Raw genomic sequence first — 25,403 nt, forward strand, 5'->3', positions numbered from 1 at the left:
AAGAGAATAAGGAGATGCCTTAATAAGCTGGAATATTTTTTTGTTGAAGCTATAGAAATGGATAATAATGTTCTGAAAAACTCCTTTAATTCAAAAAAGAGTATTTTGGGGGAAATTAAATACTTCAAAGTGTAAATCCAAGCAATAGTAATCCACTGATGAAGCTGAGCAGATGGTGAAGCAGTCGTGATCTCATAAGATGCTGGAACAGAGAAAGAGAAGTGAGAGCTGATAGATATATTTGGACATCAAGAAAAAAAGAGAAGATCTCTGTTCCCAGAGATGATCACAGAGACAGATGAAGAGAACCTTTGCCTTTGAATAACTCATCCTTCAAATGATACCCCTTGAGTTCATGGCCCATGGACACACCTCAGAATGGTGTGAAATGGGAGGAAAGCTTGATGACAGTGTTTTCCAGGCAGCTAACATCAGAGAAATGAAAAGCCATGAGAAAACTTTTTTTTTCTTGTGGAGAACTCTCCACAGAATGACAAAAGAAGACTCCTTTTCTCTACAAAGACTAATGAAAAGACTATTGCAAAGTTGAGACTGCTTTTAACCACCATGCCGTAAGTTGGACAAGGGCATAGTTGGGTGGTGGGGAAGAAAGGTTTCTTGATGTTTTATTCTGGTTTCTTGTAGTTTTGTTAATAAACTTTGTTTATTCTTCTTAAGTTTTAAGCCTGTTTTGCCCTTCTCCTAATGCATATCTCACAGCAAGAGATGAATAAGTTTTCTGGTGATTTTTTAGCCAGTGTTTTAAAACCACCACAAGGTAAAAGGGTACGCTACCTTTACGTTTGATTAAGCTAAATGCTTTCATTTTGCTTATTTTAGCATCCTGTGTCAGCATGAGAAGGTGTAAAGAGAATAAAGAAATCCTTTAGTAATAACTAGATATGTTATTGAAACGAGAACAGAGAGGATATCAGCTTCAAACATTTTACTGTACTGCAATTCTATATTTTATTTACTTGTAGAAATTCATAATGCAGTCCAGAATAAGGACAATTACTTGCAACAAAATGTGTGAGGAAAAAGAAGTCCTTAACTGATCATGCAACAGAGGCATTTAACTTTAGTGGGCAACATGAAACATTATGAAATTCTGCTACTGCTTGGGGAGAGGAAAACACACTGAATTACTTAAAAGGAAACTAAGAAGATGTGATTGAAACAACATCAGCATTTTTATAATATTCCATATACATGGACACATAGTCATTACAGTCATGAAATTAAATGTTTATCTTATAAGGTAGGAATTCATAGGTATCATAATATTTTCTTATCATTTCACATTGTTTTATGTGGAAAATCCCTCATAATTAATTGTTAATTTTTTAATACTTACAAGACCATCAAAAATGTCCCTCTGATGGACATGAATAGTGATTAATGTCTCATACTTAACCCGCTCAACTGGACTAAGATCTTTTGTTGTCATATCTATCAACATGTTCAGAAGATCCAAGAAAAACTGATTCGTCTTGCGCATAACTTTTTTATCCTGCTTGGCAAGAGTCAAAGCTGCTTCTGAATCTCTTGTCCAAATCATTTGGATCCCCAGTAACCCGACCTTAGGAAACACAGAAGTATATACTTCATAATCTTTTCTCTTTCACCTAAAATGTACATTCACAGACCCAGCAAAACTGAAGAACTTGTTTGTTCTCCTACTATATGTATAAAATTACTTTCTGTGCATTCATACAGAGGTCATGTTTCGTGTGTCCTAAGTGCATTCATAAATGTATAGTTAAGCCTTTACTTCAGTCTTATAGATACTGCCTATAGTGCATTGCTTAAACAACTGCTCAATATAATTTACAATATATATAAAAATACTGTATGTAACAAATATACTTTATATAAATAATATAAAATGTGTATAACTAACCAGTGAATAACTAGTGATTCAATTTGAATTTCTCTAGTAATTCACAAAGTGTTTATTCCAATTCCAGCAACATTCCTGATCACAAATGAAGCTTCTACTAAAAAAATAATTTTTCCTCAACACTACCCTCAGTTTCAAATCTTTAGCAATACATAACACTATCCTGAATATATGAACAAACACACAATTTTACTATTCTTCCTCTAGTAGTCAATTATTAAGCTTATAAAGAATTAGTGTAAACTTCATCACATTAATTTATTGCAGTCAGCATCCTTTTTAAATAGGGGCTTTGAGGTAAATTATCTTCATTTGGTTTCAGCTATGTGAAGCTGAAAATTAAATGATTGAGATGATTCAAATAAAATTAAATGCTAGTTTTGTATTTAACACTGGCTGCAACTTCGAAGGCAAAGACAAGAAAAGAAACTGATACATATCTTTGAATAATTCTTCATACATTTAACAATGATATTACCTGGGCTGGATAAGTAGAAAGAAATTCAGTAATCTGGAAACTCATTTCCTGGATGTCCATAGCTGCTTGGCGAATAACTTGATGTAGTGATAGCTGGGCTTCCTTCAACAGAGAGCTGAGCCAAACTTCCACATTTCCTTCAGCCATTACAGGCCTAGTCAGCTCTACAGTCTCACCCTCTCGTGAACTAATTGACAATATACGATCATATATCTAGTAAAAGAAAAAATACCTCATGTTTATAGATATGTTATCTATCTTTACAATAATTCATACTTTTCTGCAATCACTCCATTAAACTGAGTTAGGTCACTAATAAATTATATCAACTTGTTCTATGAAATGTAAAGACTATTAAATCATTACTTTGCTAGGCAGAAAGGCTTTGAACAAAACACTGTCATGAACAAGGAGACAAACCGGAATATATTGACAATTCCTGAATCTCCCTAAAGTTTCAGTGGCAATCCTGTGACACGTGCTCTAGGATGACCCTGCTTGAGGAGATGACCAGATGAGCCACTGTGGTCCCTTCCAACCTGACCCATTCTTTGATTCTGTGACAACATCCACTTTCCAGTCACAATAAAGGAAACTTTCCCCCACTACTGATGGGCTAACAGCCTACCAAATTTATAGCCTTAGAATCAAAAATAATGAGAACAGGAAAGTTAAGGAACATGGACAATCAAAGGAATTTCAAAAGCATGGGAAGGTAATTGGCTTCTAGGAAATGCATACATAAGGAAAAAATGTTGCTATCTGTTCTTATAAAAGGTATAAGAAAAGTGTTCTTCAAACACTGTCTGAAGGCAGCATCAGGACAGCTCAGAAACAGGAGAGACAGTAGACACACTTTTTCTTACAATCAAAAAATGAATGGAAAAATACAGTCAATGAAAATAAATAAATAAGGTCATAAAGACTCAAAAGCTTATTTGAGAGGAAGCCACAGAAAAAAGTGCAGTATATGGGTGGATTTTTCTGAAATATAAGCACTGGTGCAAATATTTGTTTTGCCATTCTACATGAAGTTTTACTATGTTGATGCTTTAAGTTTTAGCTTTCATATTTTCCAGATTCTGTACTGCCTTAGTGTGTGACTCTGAACTTCATATAAAGTGTTAGCAAGTTCTCTTCACAGGGTAGTTAGACAAAACAATCCTTTTCCAGCCTGAGAACCAAGAACACCATTGCAGCTTCAGGCACAAAAAGGTATAAACAACTGTGAATTAAGAAAAATATGGGAGGATGGGACTTCATAGCCTGAAGCTGTAATTGGACAATAAACCTCAATATGTAAATGGACCAAAACTTATAAAAGTGTGAAAACTCATGACTGGTCATCTATCTTGCATCCATTTTGGGTAGAGCCATGGCCAGGCTTTTGTACTGCCCAAGGTGTATCCTTTGAAGGCCTTTTAATAAACACCTACTTTATTCCTTTAACTCTGTCCAGCATCTGTCCCAGTAGCCTCCTAAGGCAACATCCTCATAAATGAGGATACGAAACAAGTCTTTAATGAAGAAAGCCTACTCAGCATCAAACAGTTGATGAATAAGGTAAAACAGTAGAATGCCTTATGCAACCAAGTAGCTCTCTAAATTAGCAGGAATCATACATGGTTAATGTGAAGGAATGTAAAGCTGAAGTGAGAGCAGGACATACCTTTTCATGGAACCTGACAGTTTTAATGTTGTCAAACACATTCAGCAGATGTGCCTGTATACTGTGAGAGTTGGATGCCTGGCCAAGAATTTCTAAGAGAGCAGGATCTGACACGAAGAAGAATCGTGGAAATAGAAGGCGCTTTTTTTCCAGATACCTGCATTTTTAAAAAATCGGTAGAGAAGATGGGAGGGAGTAGATGGTAAGTTATTTGGGTTAATTCATACATCCTTTCCTCTTTAGAAGTGGTATTTCTCACAATTTATTATACAATTTTAGCTGTAGCAATGACAATTTTTAACCATTATACATTCATGTTAAGCCTCTGCTTTAAAAGCTACTCTCTTAGTATCAGAAATCATTTCACGAAAAGCTTTTATTATTTGCTACAATCTAAACAGCAGTAAAAAGGAAATAAACTAAACTGAAATAAAATATATTTTACATTAGCTCTTTTACTTGCTATTTACATCTAACAAGCTGAATGTCTCCCAGATCTGTGAAAAGGGTGGATGGTATACACAAATCTAGACTGCCTTCTGGATTGAAACTAGGCTGAAATCAGCTTTGGTTCCAACAGAGATAGCAGCTTTGGTTCCAACAGAGATAGACATTGAGTGATGCCAGAGTTAGCCACAAATCAAATACTTATTCGTGAGTTGGCAGAAATTTCTTAGGAGGTGTTACATTATCCTGCTAACTTGTTTGCTCAGTTGAACTGAATTCATAGTGGAATAAGAACATGATCTTTTCAAAGTTCATGGGACAGTACTTGAGCAATTTCTCTTTCCCTAGTTACACAGTGCACAACCATCTGGCCAAGAATATGGTCTCACAGTAATCTTACCCTGTGAGCGATTTCTGACAGATTTCAAGCTGTTCCAGTAAATGTGGCAATAACTGTCCCATTATTTCGTCTCCAACACAACACTGAATAACATTGGGTGTTTCGTGAGCTCGGGTCATGATCCTTACCCAGGATTTATCAATGTTAGAGAAACGCTTTGCTTCCTGTTGAAACATGACAGTGAATGTGGAATGGAAGAAATGGAGGAAGGAAGAGAAATGAGGGAGAAAGCACCTGCTTCCAGAACCAGCACCCAGTAATCTCAACAGCAGTCTTCTCACTAGTAATCACATGCCTTCTAGAAAGTTTTCATCTTAGGCACAATTCTTTCTGCTTACACAATAAATTACACAAATTTTATACTTGGCTGTCAAGCCTGCTATGGACTTTATCTTACACTTCTAGAGAAAAAGACAGAAAATTCATTATACATTATTTTAAGCTTCAAATTTGGAGATTTTTTTTCTAAAACTGAAATTCATTTTTAATTTGAAAAGCCAGCCAGTAAGTTTAAGACAAGGATTCCTGGGTACTACTATGTTAATGGTAGGTACTACTAGACAAGGCTACTACTAGGCCCAGTGTTTAAATACATATTAATTAGCAGGTTTACAATCTAGAAATCAATAGGTCAAACAGATCACATGATTTTATTATTCTTTCTCACACCATGCCTTCCATTGGCACTGCTTACCTAATTTCCTAGCAAGACCAGTTTTGTTAAATACTAGAAGAAATTAAGTTTCTTTTACTGCATTAGTTATGACATCACAGTTAAGTTTTATTCTTAAAATGTTGATAAGCAAATTAAAAAAAAGCATGTCTAGAAACCTTTGGAAGCTGCCTTGCTATATCACCACCAATAAAAACAGCTTCTAAATAAATCCACAAGTTCTGCACAGTCAGCCAGTCCTCAATGATATCTGTTGTGTTGGAAAGATAGTGCACCCATTTCTGAATCTGTGTCTTGAATGGTGTGTTGTATCTACAGTAAAAATAAATAAATAAATAAATAAGAAACATTTCATTATTTTAAGAAAAAGAAAACTCTTGAAAAGTAGCATTTAAGTCACAGGATGAGGATTTGTTTTTATGCTTAGAATTTTTCAAGTGGAAGTATAAAAACTTAATTCAGCTAATTGGCAGCTCTAAATCCAATCAGCTCGAACTTGCTGCTGTGTACACAAGGTGCATAGTGCATCTCTGATCCAAGAGAAGTAGGATGGGAACAAGGCTTCAATTTCACTCTAAGGTAAAGGAACTACTCTCTTGAAAGCTGTAAATTCACAGAGTTCCTGAACTCTCCTAAACTCCTGCTTTTGAGCATCTGCCTGATGATCAGATTATTTTATCTGTGTCTTTTAGCATGTGAAACCAGACAAACTGAAGCTCAATTTAACTGGGATTCTCAGTACCTTTGGCATGAGGTAATGACCTACCACAGGGGCAGAGCAGCAGTGCCTGTAATGCCTGTAATATGACTGCCATAGGAGGCACTGTTTTCTCTTATGTCTCCACTTTCTTGCATCAGTGAAAACTTTCCAGTTGTTTATTCAGGCAATCTGAGCTGCATCTACATGTTTTCAAAAGAACTTATTGGGGAGATAACACTAGATACAATAAGAAATAGCCCATTGAAAGTTCAAGGACCAGCAAGCTCTTAGTTTTTATCTAGATGTTTATTTATTTTCTTTTCTGTGATAGATCGGTTTGCTAAAACAAAGCCTTTTGCTAATATTTTTATCTCTCCCCCCCATTCCCTCCCTCCCTTTCCTGTTACCTGTTACTCATGAGAGAACCAAGAGTCATCAGGCTGTCCTCCAAGGTAGCAATTGTTTCTGATGTGCTGTCACCTCTTAAAAGAAGTTCCCCACGAGTTTTAAAATTTGCAAAGATAAACATCTTGTTATCCCATTCAGCTATCACTTGTTTTAACTTCTGCTCAATGTCTCTCTCCTTCACAGCACTTATGCAGATATCCTTTTAAATAAACGGGATGTCAAAACAATTAATCCTTCAAGTCCCTGGTATACGAAACTAGCTCTTATTTCCTTTAACACTAGGTAACATTAGGCTCATGAGCAACTATTTAGTGGAAAGGTCTACAAACAACATAGCTAGTAATCTGTATACCACATCACAATTTAGTTAGCTCTGTGGGAAATAAAATAAAAACATAGTGATTACTTTTCATATGTTTAATGTCACAAAGCAAGGTAGCCTCACAAATTAGCTCCTGGGCCAAATGGCATGATTTCAAAAAACAGAAGTTGACACCACAATATATTTGTGTCATTGTTTTATACAAAAACCTGAAATGATAGTCCATTTCTCTGTTCTTTCTACAGAAATGTTTTGATTTCTTTCTTGCTACTGTTACTCCTACATTATACAAGCAGATTGCTGGTTTCATGTATCCATATTTCTTCCTTCACAATACCTCTATTTCCTCTTTATATCTTAATAGTGGAACTTCCATTAAATTCCTCAGTTTAAATGTTTCACTCTCCATGTCAAATCTGTGTTCAGTGAGACCCATAATCTGCTTCCAGTGCCGAGGCATCATTGCTTTACTTGACATGTGCTCAAGCAATGGGCAACATTCACTGAAGTCCTCTATGGTCTTCTTTAGGTCAAGAAAAGGCTGCCATTCCTTTACAGCACGAGGGAGCTTATGGCACCTACATTGAGATAAAGCAAGTTTTTTCTAAAGGTTTCTATTATTCTTCCTTTAAAACCACAGTATATTTTTTTAAAGGCAGAACACATACCTTCCAAATTCAAGTTACCTGTAATTTGAAGGTTCTGTATGTGCTTCCCCATGTGAGAAAATCTGTTTCTGGTCTATTTCAATGACTGATAGCTGGGTAGGCACCTACAGCCTCCCCTTAAGGAGTGTAGCTGCATAGTTTTAATAACTGTGCAAGCGATCTTCAAAACCAGTCAAAATATTGTATCAACATCTTGATTTCATCTTTCAGTGAGACTGATGGTATGTTCTGAGCTCTAGAAAAACCCTGTTCTTCAGGGTTTAGTTCTTTAAATTTTTGGGTTCCTGGTTTGATGAAAAGTTCAGCTTCTATGTATAACCCATTTAGTAGAAAAACTATTCAGCAATTCACTAACTTGCCTTTGACATCTAGCATAAATCTGTCTCTCATGAACAACAAAATTACAACAAAAAGGTGAAACTTTCCTTCATGAAGAAAATAAATAATAATTTTAAGATATATTCCAAAAACTTACTAAAAAAAGATAACCAAGAATCTGCCCAAGGAACAATAATCCTCAACATTTAGAATCTAATTATTTTATGATGCTGGTAATGGATATATATTTCAATTTAAATTCACATTTTTCAAGCCTGAATAAACAAATACATGCTCATATATGATTACTGGTACTAACCAGTTATAACCATGTTCAAGAAGTACTTTAGACAACTTTAACACAGCAGCAGTTTCTCACCTGTTCTGAAATTCCATAAGTTCACCGTTAATTTTTTCAATGTCTAATTCTGACCAAAGAATATCATAGTAACCATTGATTGTGTCAATGACACTGTTATATAGATTATAGAGTTTCTGCAACAGATTTAGTTGCTTATTTATTTCAAGAAGTTGAGGACACCAAGTAACTGGCAAACCGAAAAGATCTTCTCCATCTGTACAAGTAATATATTTCTGAAAGAGGTTATCATATCGATTCTAAGAAAGAAAAAGAAAAAAAAAAAAACGATTAAAAAGTTAATAAAAATAACTAAATATTAAAGATTCAAAATGATGATTAGAGCGGAATTAGACTAAAATCTAGGAAATAATAGAAAGATATAGAGAAATAGTAACAGCTTACACTGTTAACAGTTTTCTCAATAATTTTCTTGAGAAAGGTAACTTTTATGTAGCTTGGAGGTACATCTTTACAAACTGACAGGGAAGCCATTTACTTCATGTGGCTCAGTGACAGAACAATAAATATTAAAATTGCACTTGAAAGAGGTGAAGCATGACACATAAAGCAAAAAAAGGTGGATATAGTAAATTCTACCTCTCCAAATATGCTGTGCACATTTTTATTGACTGTTGAAGGAAGAATTATTACCATTAAAGCAGCAAAGAAAAACATAATTTAATTGTCAATTGTAATATAACTCAGAGAACATAGCAGGAAGTCAAATGAATAACATTATGGGAAAAAGAAAAGCATTAAAAGTTGTTATTGCAGGAATAGATACTAATAATGACATAAAGATAGACTTCAACCAAAAAAATAAAGACAATAATGAACAGAATAGCTTATAGCCAAATACTCTAAACATGTGGGAAGGTTCTCATCAGGATATTGTATCTTGTAATCATTACTTATTATCTATGCAGCCTTTCTGTTAAGTCCTAAAAAATTTAGATTTAAACAGTATTCCTTGCAAATGCATAGAAAAATTCCAGCTCAGTTTTCACTAAGACAAAACAGACTTTGCCAAATCAGTAACCCTATCTATCAATGAAAGTTCATTCAGCAACTGAGAGTCCTTCTCAGAGCCTTTAGGTGTTAGCTCACTTGTCATAAGTATTAAGTTATGTCTTAGCATTAACAGTACCTGGAATATAGTAAGCCTGTCACTGGCTTCCTGAGGTGTTAAACCAACCACCATTGGCCCATTCTAAAAGGAAAAAAAAAAACCAACAAAACAGAAAACATTAATTTAGAGAGTGAGAATAACCATAACTTCTTTCTAATCAGTATTTTCTAAGGGCTAACCACAAACTCTTTTGCAGCCGAGATATCCCCTCCCCAGATCAGATAGCAGCTGAACCAAGAGATGACAGTTAACCTACTAGAACAAACACTTTTTTTAAAAGGATTTAAAAAAAAATCAAAGAAGGCAACTAATGGAATTTTTAATGCAGAAATTTTCCATTGCACTGTAAAAGGTAGGAAATCATAGCTCACTTTTTGAGTAAAAGTCAGCATTACTTAAAAGATGATACAAAATTAATTCAGCTTCATTCATTTATGTCCTAATGAAAAAGAATGTGAGAGTGTAAGTCACTTGTACATGTACCCAGCATCAGAAAACTCTTCTTTCTAACATAATTCATCATTAATCCTAGTCTTCACATTTGCTCATGGTAACTAGATATTTTTCAAAAACCTTAAATATCTCAATTCTTAATTTTTAAGATTATTACCTGCATTACTTACGTCATTCACATACAAAACATTAACCAAACCTGTCCTGAACTGAAACTCAAACACCATCTTAGCAAGAATAAACCTATTCAGCAGCAGAGGCCCATCCCATTGATTAATTCCATGCTCCCATTGCTCCTTAAAAATGTCTCTAAAGCAATAAAATAGAAACACTTGCCTGATCATAATCTGAATAGAACTGTGCACAGTCTTCAGTAAAAGTCTTCACAGCACTAATAAGCTCTCCTCTGAAGTTTGGCTGCAAAGCAACGAGCTCATTCTGCACTTCATTTGCACGGATTAGCAGTTTTTCCCAAGTGTAGCGCAACGTGTCCACCTTCTCTGTCTCTTCCTTGACAACAAGTAGATCATACTTGTTCAACATAGCATAGGATTCCTGCCAGAAATTTGGACCAAGATACAGAAAATGGTAACTTCAGTTAACTTTGCAAACATGTATTTATGGTAATATTTTAAACTTTTAAGAACGGAGAATGGTTTGTTAGAAAAAGAAATTCTGTTCTTTTCACATAGCCATTATCAAAATCTAACAAACCAATACCAAACTGGAAGAAACATCTGAATTTTTTTTTTCACAGACCATTGATTTCCACTTGCACCACCAACATATGAACAGTCCACATACTGAAAACCCTTAGTAAATTTTCATTAAAATACAACTTAAATTCACTTTCTATAAATTAGCTCAGGGTAGGGTAATTGAACCTGTGGCATAACATTGACATTTGAAAATTTTGTATGAAGTGGAATTATTTCCATTCACGCTTTCCAGTTTGATCAAACTGTAGCCAAATTGCAAAAATGGAAATGCTTTGTCTACTAGAACACTATGTGGAAAATATGCCAACCTCCCTTTCAAAAACCTGAAGCGTTGCTTCTTGTGCCTGGGGACTCAAGGCTCCTGCTTGCAGAATTGGAAGCTTATAATGAAATTATGGGCAATGAGGAATCATGAACACGTTTTAGAAAAAAGAATTCTACTGAGAAATCAGTGGTGCATTTTGCCACATTATAGCATTCTTAAATAAAGACTCTGGTCAGGAATGCAGAGAAACAGTTACCATCTGTTTTTCAGTCTGCCGTTTGTCAGATGTTCAGTAAATGCATTCTATTACATTAACTTCTTTAAGGAAGTTAGTTGCTTTTATTTATTTTAACCTATATAGCTGATGAAAGCAATCAATCCTGTATAGTCTGCTTAACATTAGCTTTTTGCTTCTATTTAGGTTTAGCTAAAAAAAACAAAAATAGGAATCTCATTTCTTTTCATACACAGACTTCTTCCACAAAGTATGGAAAGATTTCTTGCATTCAATACCTGTACTTTCATCTTCCTCTTACCTACATCATTCAATTTCTGCACTGTTCACTAAGCCACCTCTCACCTCAGCAAGTTTACATTTGCCCAGATCAGAATTTCACACAAAAAGGTTTACAGGAACACAACAGGCCTGTCACTCAACATTCAACACATATTAAATCATACATTTTCAAAGTTCACTGTTAAGCTTTAACCCAGAAAATAACTGTTCTCTTAAACAATACCCATACATGTAATAGTCCCACTAGCTACCTCAATGGGGCCAATTTGAAAGTCAATAGAAATCTGTAGTTCTCTGATCTCTTTTAAAGCTGACATGGCTATTCTGATATCATCCAGGTCCGTGATGCTGTGATTTAACTTCTTGCCAGTTTCCTCTATAAAAGTCAAAATTGCTTCCATCTGTGTTCTGTACTTCTTATTGCAATGACACCCCAGCAAAGTCATCCAGGCTTTGGTTTCTGATCTCAGTGCTAGCTTCAGATCAGCTAAAAATATGGAACAATTAGTAGGTATTAGATACTGTAGATATCTTTTAAGACGCACTATTAATCTTTTTCATTACATGTGTTCTCTTCGGTCCCAGTTCTGGTATTTTGGTCTAACCCTTCACATACAGAGGTGATAAAATCACATGGGCACCTTGAAGTGGTTTATAAAATTGCTTGCAATTCACAATTGCTTTCCTCCTATTCTTCTCAGAATTTATCATATTTTCTACTGGAAAGATCATCTAATAACATTAACAATTAATAGATATTAGATATCATAGATATTTTTAGGATGTATCTACTGGAAAGTTGAGGCTAGACTCCATACTTGTCATCTGGTTCATTTACCATTATATCAACTTCTGTTGCATGCATCACTAATGAATTGTTCAATATACTCATCTAAGTCTAAAATATTTTCAAAAATTAATCTTTAAAAAATAATGTGGGGAGGAAATTAGGAGTCTAATTATGAAAGCTAAAGAAACAAAATTTGGTCATAGCATTGGTGGAATTGTTAGATAGAAGGGGGTTCAGCTATCTCTGCATGCAGCCAGACAAGGAGAAAAGTAACATAAACTTATTCTCTTACTCCCATGAAATATGTACTCGTGGGAAACAGTGACAGAAGGAGGAGCAAACATTTACCATCCACCCCATAAGTAAGCAGAAGTATCCAGGTGAGGTAATAAACTCCAATTGAGCCTCACAGATATTCTTGTGTTACTGTTTTGCTTGCATGCATTTTTAGCTGAAACAGCAATCAGCCCTCCTCTCTCCCTTTCTCCTTTCCATTTTAATCTAGCTCACCCGACGGAAACTGTCACACTTCTCCTTCCTACTGGAGTTAGAAAGTACATGTCTCTGGAGAGAAGCTGAACTCTACCAGTGTACAGCGCAATAGCTCCCACGCAGATGTATTCAGGCTCAGAATTTATTTTCAGGTCCAGGTCTTGGAAATGCAGAATTTCAGATTCAAATTCAGAGAGTGATGGGCTCCCCACCATTAATTTATCAATGGTTTCCTCCTTGTCCCTCTGCCATATATGGTGGTAACAACTAAAACTCTCCAAAGCTGTAAGAACTTCCTGAAAGACATTCACAAGTTCAAAGAAAGATTCTCAGCATCATGTATATAGCATACATATAATTTCTTGGCAGCTGCTCATTACAGTACATTACAAATGCCATAGTGCAGCAGGTTGAATCGCCTCACAGAAAAAAAGGCTGCTGGTAAATTTATGCTAAAGTAAGTTCCATTACTGATCACACATCGTGCCAGAAACTCTATGTTAATCACATTCAGTTTAGTCAGATTAGCTTAAACATTTTCCAATTAAGTGAATCTTCAGTCAACAAAATCATTGGAATCAGTGGGAAGTAAAGTTTAAAGGTAGGATACAGTACACTTGTCCTTCCCTGCCATTTCTTGGGCTAGAAACTGAAACCTGAGCTCCAGGGCCCAACGTAACAAGAAAAATTCATTCTGAAATAATGAAGCTATGAGACAATTTTTTTTTAACATGAATTTCTACACTCAGTTCAGGTCTCTGATTTGAATATCATTTAATGAGTGTGCAAGAGAATTTTTTTTTTTGGTTCTCAGGAGTTCAGAAAAATGAGAAAGTTAAAATTAAATCATCACTGCCTCTAATTAAACAAGTAAATGAGAGATGAGTGCTACAAGAGATAATCCACATCATGGCTTATGATAAATATAGTACATGCAGGCATTTAAAGCTGGCTAAATGATAAAAATTTACAGTATTACAAAATACCATTATAATTATCCACCATTATCAACTACTCGGAACCAGCCTAGTAGTTATGCTTTAGTACCACTGAAGTTACAAGACCTTGAGTCAAAGAGTTTCACATGGCAAGACTCTTAAAAGACTGGAGCAGGCCCAGAAGAAACTGATGCAGAGCTCGCTAAAGAAATAAAGTTTACCAAAGAGTGCATAGACTGAGAACAAGGCAAAGAAGTTATGCATATCCTTTAAGATAAATCCTAACTTACACTAGCAAATCCTATGCAGCACTTAACAAATGGTAATCTGACATCCAATTTTCTTCTAAAAATCTTCATAACCTCTTCATAATGTGGCAGAAATCATGCTGGCTTCATTTGCTACACACAACACAACTACACTTAGAGTTTTTTATTGTGCTTTAATTTATGCAATATTCAAAATCCCAAATCGTGGAACAGAGTACACTTAATCCATGTTACACTTTTAAAGAATATTTGCATATTTTCAGACACATGTTTTCCATCCACTATCCTAAACTTTTTCATTATTACATTTAATCACAGCATTAAATGTCTACCCTTATTACCCAAGGATATTAAAAGTAATATGTTAAAATCCCTCAGATAGTGATATTAAATTAACATCTCAATTGTCTTACCCTTTTTGTAGAATTGATGGCACTGCTGAGTAAAGATACTAATTTAATAATTTCTTTGTTCTCTGAAACATTCTTGAAGTAGTTGTGGCTTTGCACTGGGTCAGATGAACTGAGTGATGCTGCATCTGATACATTATCTATAAAAGAAGATGGAAATATAAAAGCAGGTTTAGAACAGACATACTGGTTAGGAGAAGTAAATTCCTACAGACAAAACCATATTTTTTCAATAAGCATGAATTTTAAAGTTAGGTGTTCTTAAAGGCAACTAAAAGTCAAGGAGGCCAAAATAAATTCATAAACATCCCATTTTAGTAAAATTGCTCCATCTAGGCACCCTGTCAAATTTGGAACAAGTTCCACTCCAGTCATTCAAAGAGAATCTCTTCTCTGCTACCTCCACAAGGTTTATTTTGTATGCTTCACCTAAGTGATTTATTTATAAATCAGCATTTGCTTACCTATATATCAGCACTAAGCATTTTTATTTTCTGGAATACCTCACAATTGACAATTTGAAATACAAATTAACATTAACTGTGAGAAGATGACCATAACCAATCCCAAAAAAAGGAATAAAGATTTTAAAAAGTCCATCAGTTAGCAAATATCCACAAGTCTAACTTTATCATAATTTTTATTTCATCTCTTGCAAGCAAAATTCTTAGTTTTAAAAGACTAATTTAACCAGTTAAAATAATTCTTAACCAGTTCAAATATTACTGTCCTACTTTTTAAGTGCATCAGAGAGAGCTAACCTAAAAAGACTTAAATGTATTTTTTTATTATCTTGGGTGCAATGTAGAACAATTAACTTGGCTTGATTTTAAACCATTTCCGAGAAGAAAAACACAAAGATGCCATTTTAAATTTCCTTGAACTAATGACGTCAGTAACTTAATGTCTGGTCAGAAAACAGAATAATGAAAATCCCTTTAGAAGTTATACTCTACTCAATTTTTTACACAATCCTCTATACATCAATATTGCAATTTACATAGACATTTTTACTCAATACTAAGTATTGTGAAAGGTAAGGACAAGTTCTAAGATGCCACTTGAACATGCCAAATTACAAACCACACAGGCAAATCATGGAAGATTATTCTGTAGCAAAAGTGACGATAATTGTAAACAATATACATCCTATAACCCAAAGTCGTAAAACTCTTTAAGAAGCACAAAATAAATCCCCTAACCCAAATCCACAGAAGGATAAGTGGCAAACCTGATTTCTAATGCGAAAGAGATTACTTCTCTGAGGTAATTTAAGATCTATGAGGTTGTTTAAAATCTATTAAGTAAACTGTTTTTGATGCATTCTGTAATTAATATCTTCCAACATATTCTGAATAAATCACATTTTCCTAATACTGAAAATTAGTAAAGTCAGTTTATCATTACCATGGATGTTTTTCTTTCCAGTCTCTTTCATCCCATCATCAGAATCACTGTCTCTGCTCCCACACCGCAAGAGAACAACTTTTGTCTCTAACACTTCCTTCTGAAGAGAGAATAACATTTATTTTTTTTATTTGCAGCTGTTTTGCACCATTTGTTCTAAGTAAAGCTGTTAAAGACACCAACCTTGGATATTCTCTCCTTACTCCACTGTCGAACTCCTTTCATTACTTTCACAATACTATCTACAGCTTTATTAAGTGTCTGCTGTACCTCATCCAAAGAGGGTGTCATGATGATATTAGGGATAGATAGGGTAATATTAGTCCTAATTATAGGATGAGCACCTTTTTTCTGCTTAGACATAATGTGATTTTCTAAATAAAGGACAAAAACAGAAGACAAAAACAAAATGAAAGACTGTTCATACATTTTCAAGACATTAAACTAGGCATTGTTTTAATATAAATCAACAAATATATCTCCTAATGTAGAGTACTGAGTGTAATTTCTGAAGGGAAAAAGTTTTCCTGAATAATTTATAAGATGTACTGCTAAACTTAACTAAGCAGCACAAGTAAAAAGTGAGTGCAAACCTATTTTTCTCCATGAAGCTCCTTTTCAACCGGTTCTGTGCAGCTAAACTCTGTTTAGCAGACAATTTTCATATCTGGCTGTCAGCCAGCATATTAAACTGAACACAATCTCCTTAGAGTTATAGCACTGTATGCCTTATAAACTATAGAGACCAAAGACAACTGCTCTTATTTTTGTTTCTGAATGCATGTGGCAATAAAACACTTCAAAACAGTGTTCCATCACCATGTATGGAAATATCTGAAGGCAATTAGTAAGAGAAAAAAGACAACTCTGTTTTTTTTCATAGAGTTTTTTGTAAAAGCAAGGTCAAACAGATCTTGTCAAGTTGTCAAGGTCTTAACTTGTGAAGTTCATAATTGATAACTTTTAACTTAAGTGATAACTTATCAAGTTATCAAGGTCTTATCAGAAACTTATCTATCAAGTCTAGCTCCAAATGTAATATTGGCTTCAGAACAGTACAGTGAGTCCTAAGAGAAACAGCATTGTAATGACGCTTTCCTACTGTCACAAGAATAAAATACGTTTGGAAACACACAATGTAACTTAACAAGACAGCTTAATCAAAATCCCTTTGTTTCCCCCTCTTTTACACTTGTGACTCTTATTTATATAGTTATGGGATATTACATTTACATTTTTCTTTATGTAGCTTAAAAGAGCAATGTACTACAATGCAGCCACCTAAGAAATTGATGGTAGATGATGCATGAATGCGCTTCCGGATGGTCTCCAGAGTGTTTCGTATGACTTTCAAAAGGGCATCAATATTACGATTATTGAAGTAAGAAAGCAGTTCATTGGCATCTTCCTCTAATTTTTCTAAATCTATTCTCTTCCTCTTTGCTGTAGGAGAGAAGCCAGCCCACATCTCACTGGAATTCTGTGAGGAAGTCAAGCTTTTTGATCTTCTTTCCTCTCCTGTAGCTAAAACATCATAAATCCATTAGTTAAGTTTACTTAAGGGACTTGAAAGTACCATAAAGCAAAACCTCCACAGGTTTCTGAAATAATTTTAAGGAAGTATAGAACTACTCATCTGTAATCTGCACCTCAATGTAACAGGTATTTTATTCCAATCTGCCTTCTTATTCAGTACAAACTGGCATGATTATCGTCAAAATTCAGATATTATTTCTTTCAACATCCAAGTTAGATAAATACTATCAACTTATTTTGTAGATGATAAATGATTGTTTGATTATTCATTATCCAGGCAAATTCAAGGAAAAGTCTTTAGACATTACATACCATTCAGTATTTCAGTCACCTAAGATACAGTGTCCCCCAAAACAAATTATCATCATGAAAAAGAAACAAACACCAAGCAATGCAATGCAATGCAATGCAATGCAATCTTCTTACCTGTGCTATTGTCCCTTTTTTCACCACTGGGTTCAATTGACCTCTCATCTTTACTGACCTGTTCCTCAGTGTCAAGTAACATGTTAATCAGATCATTAGCAGAGGCTTCCACCAGTGAGCTTTTTAAGTGTAAAGTCTGAGAAGCTTTTATACAGAGTTCCTGTTATCAAACCAAAACAGTATGCTCTTATTGTCACAGTTCTCATGTCAATTTCACAGTCATAGCAGCCTTTATTAACACAAATGTCAAGGCTTAAGATTTGTGGAAAACCAGATTTATATACAACATTAATTTTATTTTTTTTCCAAAATATTGGGTATCACCAAGACATCATAAATGTCTTTCAACATTGTTTTAGCTTCTTTTTCAAATCATATGATTCATTAGTTAATATCATGAATCAATATTTATAATGCCTAGTTTCGTTAAAAGGCTCCCAAAAGCAAGGGTTTCTTAATTTTCTTAACTTTTCAATGTAGGCATGGGAAATTCAACACTTCTTTTAATCATTGCCTATTTACATTAATTGGCTGTGCCATAATGAGTATTAGCCAATCATATTTCCCATTTACAGCTAAACAGAAGATAAAATTTATACAAGCTGTATTTATTATTAAAATAAACATAAAAATTATCAACTGGAGAGAGAAGAAATCAAAGAATGAGATTAAATAAAATTCAGAACCTTATTACAGTATTATGCATCTTTTATTTTCCAATACTTACATCATGATCAATCAAGTATTCTTCAGCTAACTATAATCTTTGTCTAAAATGTCCTTTTAATTTTTTACTTCTTTGTTATTTTATATTTCATTCTGCTTAAACAAACATGTCTACCTTTGTTTAACTAAAAATCAATAATTTGAAATATTCAGCCATTTCTAAATTTTAAGAAAATCTTTGGCCTTCCTAATAGTTCTGTTAAGAGAGAAGGCAGATGTGATTTGTAGTATCACAGCAACACTAAAGAAAGTACTCGGGAATTTTTTCACTGGGTAATTATTTTTGTTGTAGCAATTTCTTTAGAAACTTTAGGACACCTGTTAGATGACAGAAGTCTAATCCCTTCTAATGAAAAATTACAATTAGCTTACAAACTGATACTATTTTCATTGTACCCATAACTGGGGTTTTTATACCATTTACTCTGCTAACTCAACTCAATTGGCCATTGTAACTGCTGTGTGTGTAATTTCCATGTAGCTGTTCAAGTTTTCAGGTTACCGTGCCATGAATAGAAGGTTTTTGCTCACTTTCACATATTTTTACCTTAGGGAATACACATTTTAGTACCTGTCCAATCAGGAAGATAGCAGCAGGATCAATAAAAACAAGTATGGATTGTCAGGCTTGCAAGCTACTATTCATTCCATATAATATTATTTTAAATTTTATTCTGTATTTAACAACAGGGTGAGTTGTTACAATGGCCAAAAGAGAAAAGGCCAAAGAGTTAAATACACTAAGATAATTAAAACTTTCATTTGTAATATTTATTGCTAAAAGAGAAGAGGAATGGGGATTATCTACTTGATTTTCTACAGTCTCTATCAAACAAAAGTTTATTCCAGGAGAAAACACATTAGACATTATAACATAAAATGCAATACCTTATTATTGCCTCACAATATTATTCTGACATTCAATTTAATTATGACCTTAATCAGCTTTCTAACCAGCAATTTACATGTTTGCAGTTAATTACTCTCAACATAAAAGTATTTTGATGGGATGAAGGGTGTTTTTCCAGAACACCTTCACCCAGGTAATTCTGCATATGTTTTCCACATCCCATTACCACCTCAGGAGAGTTTGAGATACTTTTTACACAATCCTTTCCATAGTATTTACCCTCCTCAGGCACCTGCTGGAGAATTCCCTTATTTGAACAGGAAGAATGACCAAAAAAAGATACTATCATAGAAGCCAAATTTTCGAGTGACATGAAAGCATAAAAGAATTATCATACACTATCTGGTTTGACATTAATAATTAATAGAAAAGAACATGTCAACTCAGATCAATTTGCATTTGATACTTTTTTTCCTATGTGAGGTCCCGGCCAAGCAAGAGGGCATTGCCATGTATATCCCATGCATGCTTCATTAATTCTGCATTCAGAACTTTTTATCTCATAAAAAAGAAAAATACCTAAACTCAAAGTCATCAATCTCTTTTTCATGAAACTTATCTACTAACATTAGTCTTTTGAAGAAATTCCTCACAGCTCTGTGGTTCACCTTCTGGCAACATACAGAGTGGCACTCTATTCATGTCTTGAAGGACAGCATCAATACGAAATTCAACCAAATCATTCACTCGATCAAGCAATAACTCCAGCCCAGCTTTCAAAGAAAACAGAAGATTCAAGGCAAGCATAAAAGTTTCAATCAATAGCCTTTGCAGAGTCCTGTTTAAATTTTTACCTCAATAAACTGTCATATTCAATTGTATATGAATTCTGCTCCTTAACCAATTTACTTCAAACATCTAAATTTTATGGCAAGCTTCACCACAGAAACATACTTAACTTTTTTGCACAACAGATACTTACCTAGAATAGGCTATCTACATGCTAAAAGATAACTATAATATTATATGAATATAAGCTATTGTACAAATATATATCACACAGATTTTATATAAAATATTATATATAATACATTATATCTAATATAAATAAAACAAATAAATGTAAATTAATTAATAAGTAAATATATATTAAAATATCTTTTTAATATGTATTATATATATATTATAAATATATATAAGATTAACTTAAAGGATACATATTTCAAACATGAAGACATTAACATTTAGATGATGGCCAGCAATATTCCATCTTCTCCTATAACTTGAACTAATTACAACTTGGAGAACCTATTAGCAGCAAAAACTTTAAGCAAACAAAATCTCTATGCCTCAAACAAATGTCAGAGGCCAAACAATAGTTAACAGAAAACAATCACTAGAAGTTTAAAAATTTAATAGCAACCTGTTCTCAATGCTGAAGGTCAAATAGCAGGAAGGTGCCTGATCCAGACTCAAATTACTGTATTATTCAAAATTAAATTGAGCATAATGTCAGGCTAGCATCCAAAATGCACTTTAATCTGGCCTTTCAACTGAAGAAAATTTTCACTATAGCTACTTATGCAATTTCAAGAAACAAAATCTGTTTGATGTATTAATTCAGCTGAAGAAAAAGGAATTTGGTATCTTCAGAAAAAAAACACATCTCAGTGCAACCTTGTGATAATCTTCTGAAAACACTACAAGCTCATCTGTTTTCTAAAGCTGTTGTCCAAAATGTATGTGCATTAGTTTTAAAGAGATTGATGTTAAAAAAAAAAATAATATGAAATGTTATTGAGCAATGACAGTGCCAACTGAGCCAGTGTTTTATTCCCTGAAAAGTTGTTTTATACATTATAGAAACAAAAAAAGCAGGACTAGGGAAAGTCTGAAACCTAGGAGCTCTTTTAAAACGTAGCTATCATTCTTTAAATTCAAAATACATAGGGCCTTTTGCATCGTACTTTATGCTTGGTGTAATCCCAACTGCCTAATATACACATTAGCAAAAATTTGATGAACATACAAGACAAAAATAAGGTGGTGTTATAAAACAAATATTTCATGAAATACAGGACTGGTGAAAATTCTAATGTCTTTTATATACAAAATCAATTAAGTGCAAATTCTGTAAAGAACTGTAATCTCATAATATAACTTGCATTTTTAAAGAACAAATAACCAGAAGCTAATGGAAGGAGGCAAATAACCAACCTAGCTTAGAAAAGACTGTATTAATATATTTCTCAATATTTGAGGATGTCCAGTTCAGTAATGTTAGACCTGGCAGGATAGCATCCTCTACATTTACTAATCGAGGAGACATTAGTTGTTCAAAAGGGTGTTGTATTTTCAGTTTAATTCTTTTGTATTCTGCCAACATCACCTGAAATAAATAGAGAATGAAAAAATGTTTTCATTAAGTTAATATACACTGATTTGAACCTCTTCGCGTACACATATTTATGTATTTAAACTAAGAAAAATCATCTGTATGTACAATACTGAAATTCTTAAGATGTTGTAATTAAATGCTTGAGAACGTTTTGCATTATTTTTGGCAGAAGTTCACTATTTGTTGTTCTTATATCTCTACATATATATTTGTTGCTCTGTGTGAAGTACTACTTCACACAGAAATCAATCTTTGATTGGACTGTTGTTGTGATGGACTTAATTTCTTTCTCAATGGCCATGATGCCATGTTTTAAATTTGTGAGCAAAACTGTATTACTAACACATTGATATTTTGGGTATTGCTAAACAGTGGTCATACAGCATTGAGTCCTTTTCTGCTTCTCACAGTACTCTGCTGGTGACTGGGGACACACAAGATGCTGGGAAGTAACGTAGCCAGGACCACAACTGATTAATGGGATGTCATACCTATGACATCATGCTTAAAAATGAAAACTGGGAGAAGCAGGAGGGAGGGGGACACTCAGAGCTATGGTTTTTTACTTTCCAAGTAGCTGTGATACTGCCTAGTTTTACCAGAATAATTCCTTATTTTTTCCTTGTGCATGCAGTTTTTGCCTTCCCTATTAAATTGTCTTTATCTCACCTCACGTGTTTTATATTTTAACCTTCAGATTCTCTCCCCATTCCAAGGAGGGAAGTGAGGGAGCAACTGTGTGGTGCTTGGTTGTCTACTGGGCTTAAACCACATAAAATCTTGTAAATTTCAGTCTGTAAATCAGTGTTACAGAAGACAAAAAGCCCAAGGAGAAAAATACATCTAAATGAACTTTCCAGCAATTCTAATAAGATTAGCCTTACCAGAACTTTTTTATACTATTTTCTTTCTAATGCCTCTTTAACCTGCTGATCTAGTTTCACATGTTTGGCAATAACATTATGACTTAATGTCATAAAGACTTTATGACTTATGTTTATTTGTTGGTTTGGTTTTTTTTCTAAGTGACTTAAAAGATGAGAAAGAGAAGTTTCAGCTTCTCTTTTTAAATTGTTCTACAGACATCTGTGTAAAACACCAGTGCCAGAAAAAAAAGCTGCTACTTGCTGCATGCTTTACACTTTTTAAAAGCAGACCACCCGTTCCTGCCTCCCAGGTATCCTCTCAAAACAGATACTGACCAATGTTGACTTCATTATTGGATGAGAGATAAATTGCTTATCATTTAGAAAGTAAGCAACAGCACAAAGCATTTTGTAAGCCTCCTTTCCTCCCCATTCTCATCTCTGTCACAGACTCTGCAGAGCTTCCCCAAACCCATGCATCTGCAAAGTAACTTCACAGGAAACATAAAGCCAAGAAAAAAAATTAACTGCCTTAAGACAGTCATGCAGATAAGAAAATAGATTTGCAAATGTTTTCTTAGTGCATAATCATTGATCTTCATTTATCCTCTTCCATATGTCTAGAACCCAGGCATCTTAACATACAGTACACATACATAAAATAACTGAAGTAAACCCACGTGCAAATTGTTGACAATCTTCTTGTACCAGACTCTCTGCTGCTGAATAACACTTGCAAATGGTGGAATTTCAAGGCACATGTGAGCCATGCAATCTGTCTCTCTGATTAAAGTTAATATTAGAGGGTCAAAATTCACAAATAATTCTCCTGTTTCTGGAGCTTTTACCAAGAGAGTTGCTTGAAGTCCTCTTTTAGTTAATTCAATCTGCAGGAAATAAAGTTATCATTGATGATAAGACAAGCCACTACATCAAAATACTTCAGTTTGCGTATAAATATCACTTTGGCAGATACTAAAATCAGTATCTGCTGACAAAGATTGATATGGTATATGAATCCAAAACAAAAACTTATTAACATGGTGTATATGGACCCAAATGCTTAGTAATCAAATTGCTATTTATCTGACAGATATTTTTCTGTTGGGTCTTGGATGTTATAAGCTGCATTCCACAGTCCAAAATCAAATCAGAGACATAGATTTTCTTGCTTCAACCATCTTAAATTTTAACCCTCATCTCCTTAGAACTTATTGTATATTCTGCAATATGTGTACAAGGCTGCACACAACCTCCTCAATGAATTAAAGTATTTTTAGATAACCTCTTCACATATCTCAAAAGATATAATAATAAACTTATCCACTTTCTCCTTTTGCTTGTTTTCCAATAGCTAACAGATAAACCAATCTTAATGGTACTGACAATTATATCCAACATCTGGGCAAGTATTTTAAAATACTAAAATTATTGTTTATTATAGATGTTATTTTTTTTTAAATTCTTAAAAGGAAAGCTTAATCACATAATTGATTTAACTGCCTTATTTAAATATTAGACAATTTGTTCTCTATGTGATTAGAAAGGACAGCATTCCTTAGACCACCACACAATGAAAATTTAGCTGACACCAAAAAGCAGGCAAATCTTCCCTACATTAAAAAGTTGGCTGCTATTCTTATTTTCCGGTCCTCCTTCCATTGATGTAACTTTATTGTTTGTTATTCACTCCTCAAATTTCATGTATCACATTACATTGAGATGGAGCTTATTTCTATGCCATGGTTTCAGAACCCATTGGTATCTTTCAGTGAACTTACTTCTTTTTTTATGGAACACAGAAACTTCGCACCACCTTTCAATGTCTAAAATATAGTGGAGTATTCTGCTTCAGCAATATCATGTACTATCAAGACATCTTACACAGCATTTTTCAAGAAATTATCTAATAAACTTTTGTCAATGAATATGTCATGTTCTATCCACTATCATCAGTCTTCCAAAAAAAAAAAAAAACTCAACTGCCTTAAAGAGAAGTTGATTTTTTTCTGTAAATTTCAACAGCAAATCTTACTGTACTAATTTTTGAGCTTCATACTCCTCTTTCCCACTCCCAAGTCTTCCTCTCCCATTTATGTTTTCTTCTCATGCAGTTTTCATTGTTAAGGTAACAGAAAATGGCAATGAAAATAAGGGGTACATTGAAGGCACAAATCTTATACTGCCAAGTAATTATAGTAACTTTAACACTTCCAGGTAATTTATTATTTTAGTATGACCAAGTTGAACATCATTTTCTGTAGTGAAATATATATATATATATATATTTTAAAAAAAAAAATTTTTTGCTGTTAAAAATACATGTATAACTGGATTAATAATACGTTAGCCATCCAGTCACAAGTAGAAAAAAGAGGGGCAGAAATGTTCAGAAATCTCAGAAAGTGACACTAAGCTTAACATTTACATTGTACAAAAGAATAAAAAGTAGTAGGAGATATAGCCCTATTTGTGTTTCATTTGTATTCCCCGCAGGACACTTGCCCCTCTCGAGTTTTTCTTTTGTTCAGGAGTAGAGCAGGAGCTCCACCTTGTGTTCTGTGGCACTCAAGTCCACACTCGTGTGCCCTCTCCTTGCCTCGAGAGAAGAGACTACAGAGCAGTAGCCGTATTTTTTTGCCGTACCTGGTAGACAAGTGTATGTATGTTATGTTAAAGTGAATGTGCTTTTCATGTATTTTCAAGGCATGCGTGTATTTTTCAAATTTGAAATTTTGTTCAAATCCACCTCTCTTTGTTCCCACCTAATGAGTATAAATTGGAGCGGGCTCAGGAAGTTTACACGGCTGCCAAGTGTGATTTGACTGCTATAGGAGAAAACAGGTTGTTTTAGTACAGATCAGA

At 34.0% G+C, this 25,403-nt stretch overlaps 1 protein-coding gene across 1 annotated transcript in view; it reads right to left on the reverse strand.

Moving 5' to 3' along the window:
* DNAH5 (dynein axonemal heavy chain 5) overlaps window positions 1-25,403 on the reverse strand; it is a 120,115-nt gene that overhangs the window by 68,613 nt on the left and 26,099 nt on the right. The window contains exons 15-34 of the mRNA XM_086897974.1: window positions 23,219-23,425; window positions 21,492-21,663; window positions 19,902-20,047; window positions 17,699-17,858; window positions 17,018-17,260; window positions 15,920-16,110; window positions 15,737-15,836; window positions 14,333-14,469; window positions 12,807-13,008; window positions 11,682-11,917; window positions 10,266-10,484; window positions 9,495-9,557; window positions 8,366-8,604; window positions 7,338-7,578; window positions 6,678-6,877; window positions 5,729-5,882; window positions 4,898-5,061; window positions 4,051-4,207; window positions 2,382-2,594; window positions 1,358-1,582 (exon numbers count right to left, since the gene is read on the reverse strand). Of these exons, the coding sequence (XP_086754100.1) occupies window positions 1,358-1,582; window positions 2,382-2,594; window positions 4,051-4,207; window positions 4,898-5,061; window positions 5,729-5,882; window positions 6,678-6,877; window positions 7,338-7,578; window positions 8,366-8,604; window positions 9,495-9,557; window positions 10,266-10,484; window positions 11,682-11,917; window positions 12,807-13,008; window positions 14,333-14,469; window positions 15,737-15,836; window positions 15,920-16,110; window positions 17,018-17,260; window positions 17,699-17,858; window positions 19,902-20,047; window positions 21,492-21,663; window positions 23,219-23,425 (3,669 nt within the window). The remainder of the gene's footprint in view (window positions 1-1,357; window positions 1,583-2,381; window positions 2,595-4,050; window positions 4,208-4,897; window positions 5,062-5,728; window positions 5,883-6,677; window positions 6,878-7,337; window positions 7,579-8,365; window positions 8,605-9,494; window positions 9,558-10,265; window positions 10,485-11,681; window positions 11,918-12,806; window positions 13,009-14,332; window positions 14,470-15,736; window positions 15,837-15,919; window positions 16,111-17,017; window positions 17,261-17,698; window positions 17,859-19,901; window positions 20,048-21,491; window positions 21,664-23,218; window positions 23,426-25,403) is intronic.

Source organism: Cyanistes caeruleus, chromosome 1 (assembly GCF_971803275.1).
Source record: "Cyanistes caeruleus chromosome 1, bCyaCae1.hap1.1, whole genome shotgun sequence".
Taxonomy (NCBI): Eukaryota; Metazoa; Chordata; class Aves; order Passeriformes; family Paridae; genus Cyanistes; species Cyanistes caeruleus.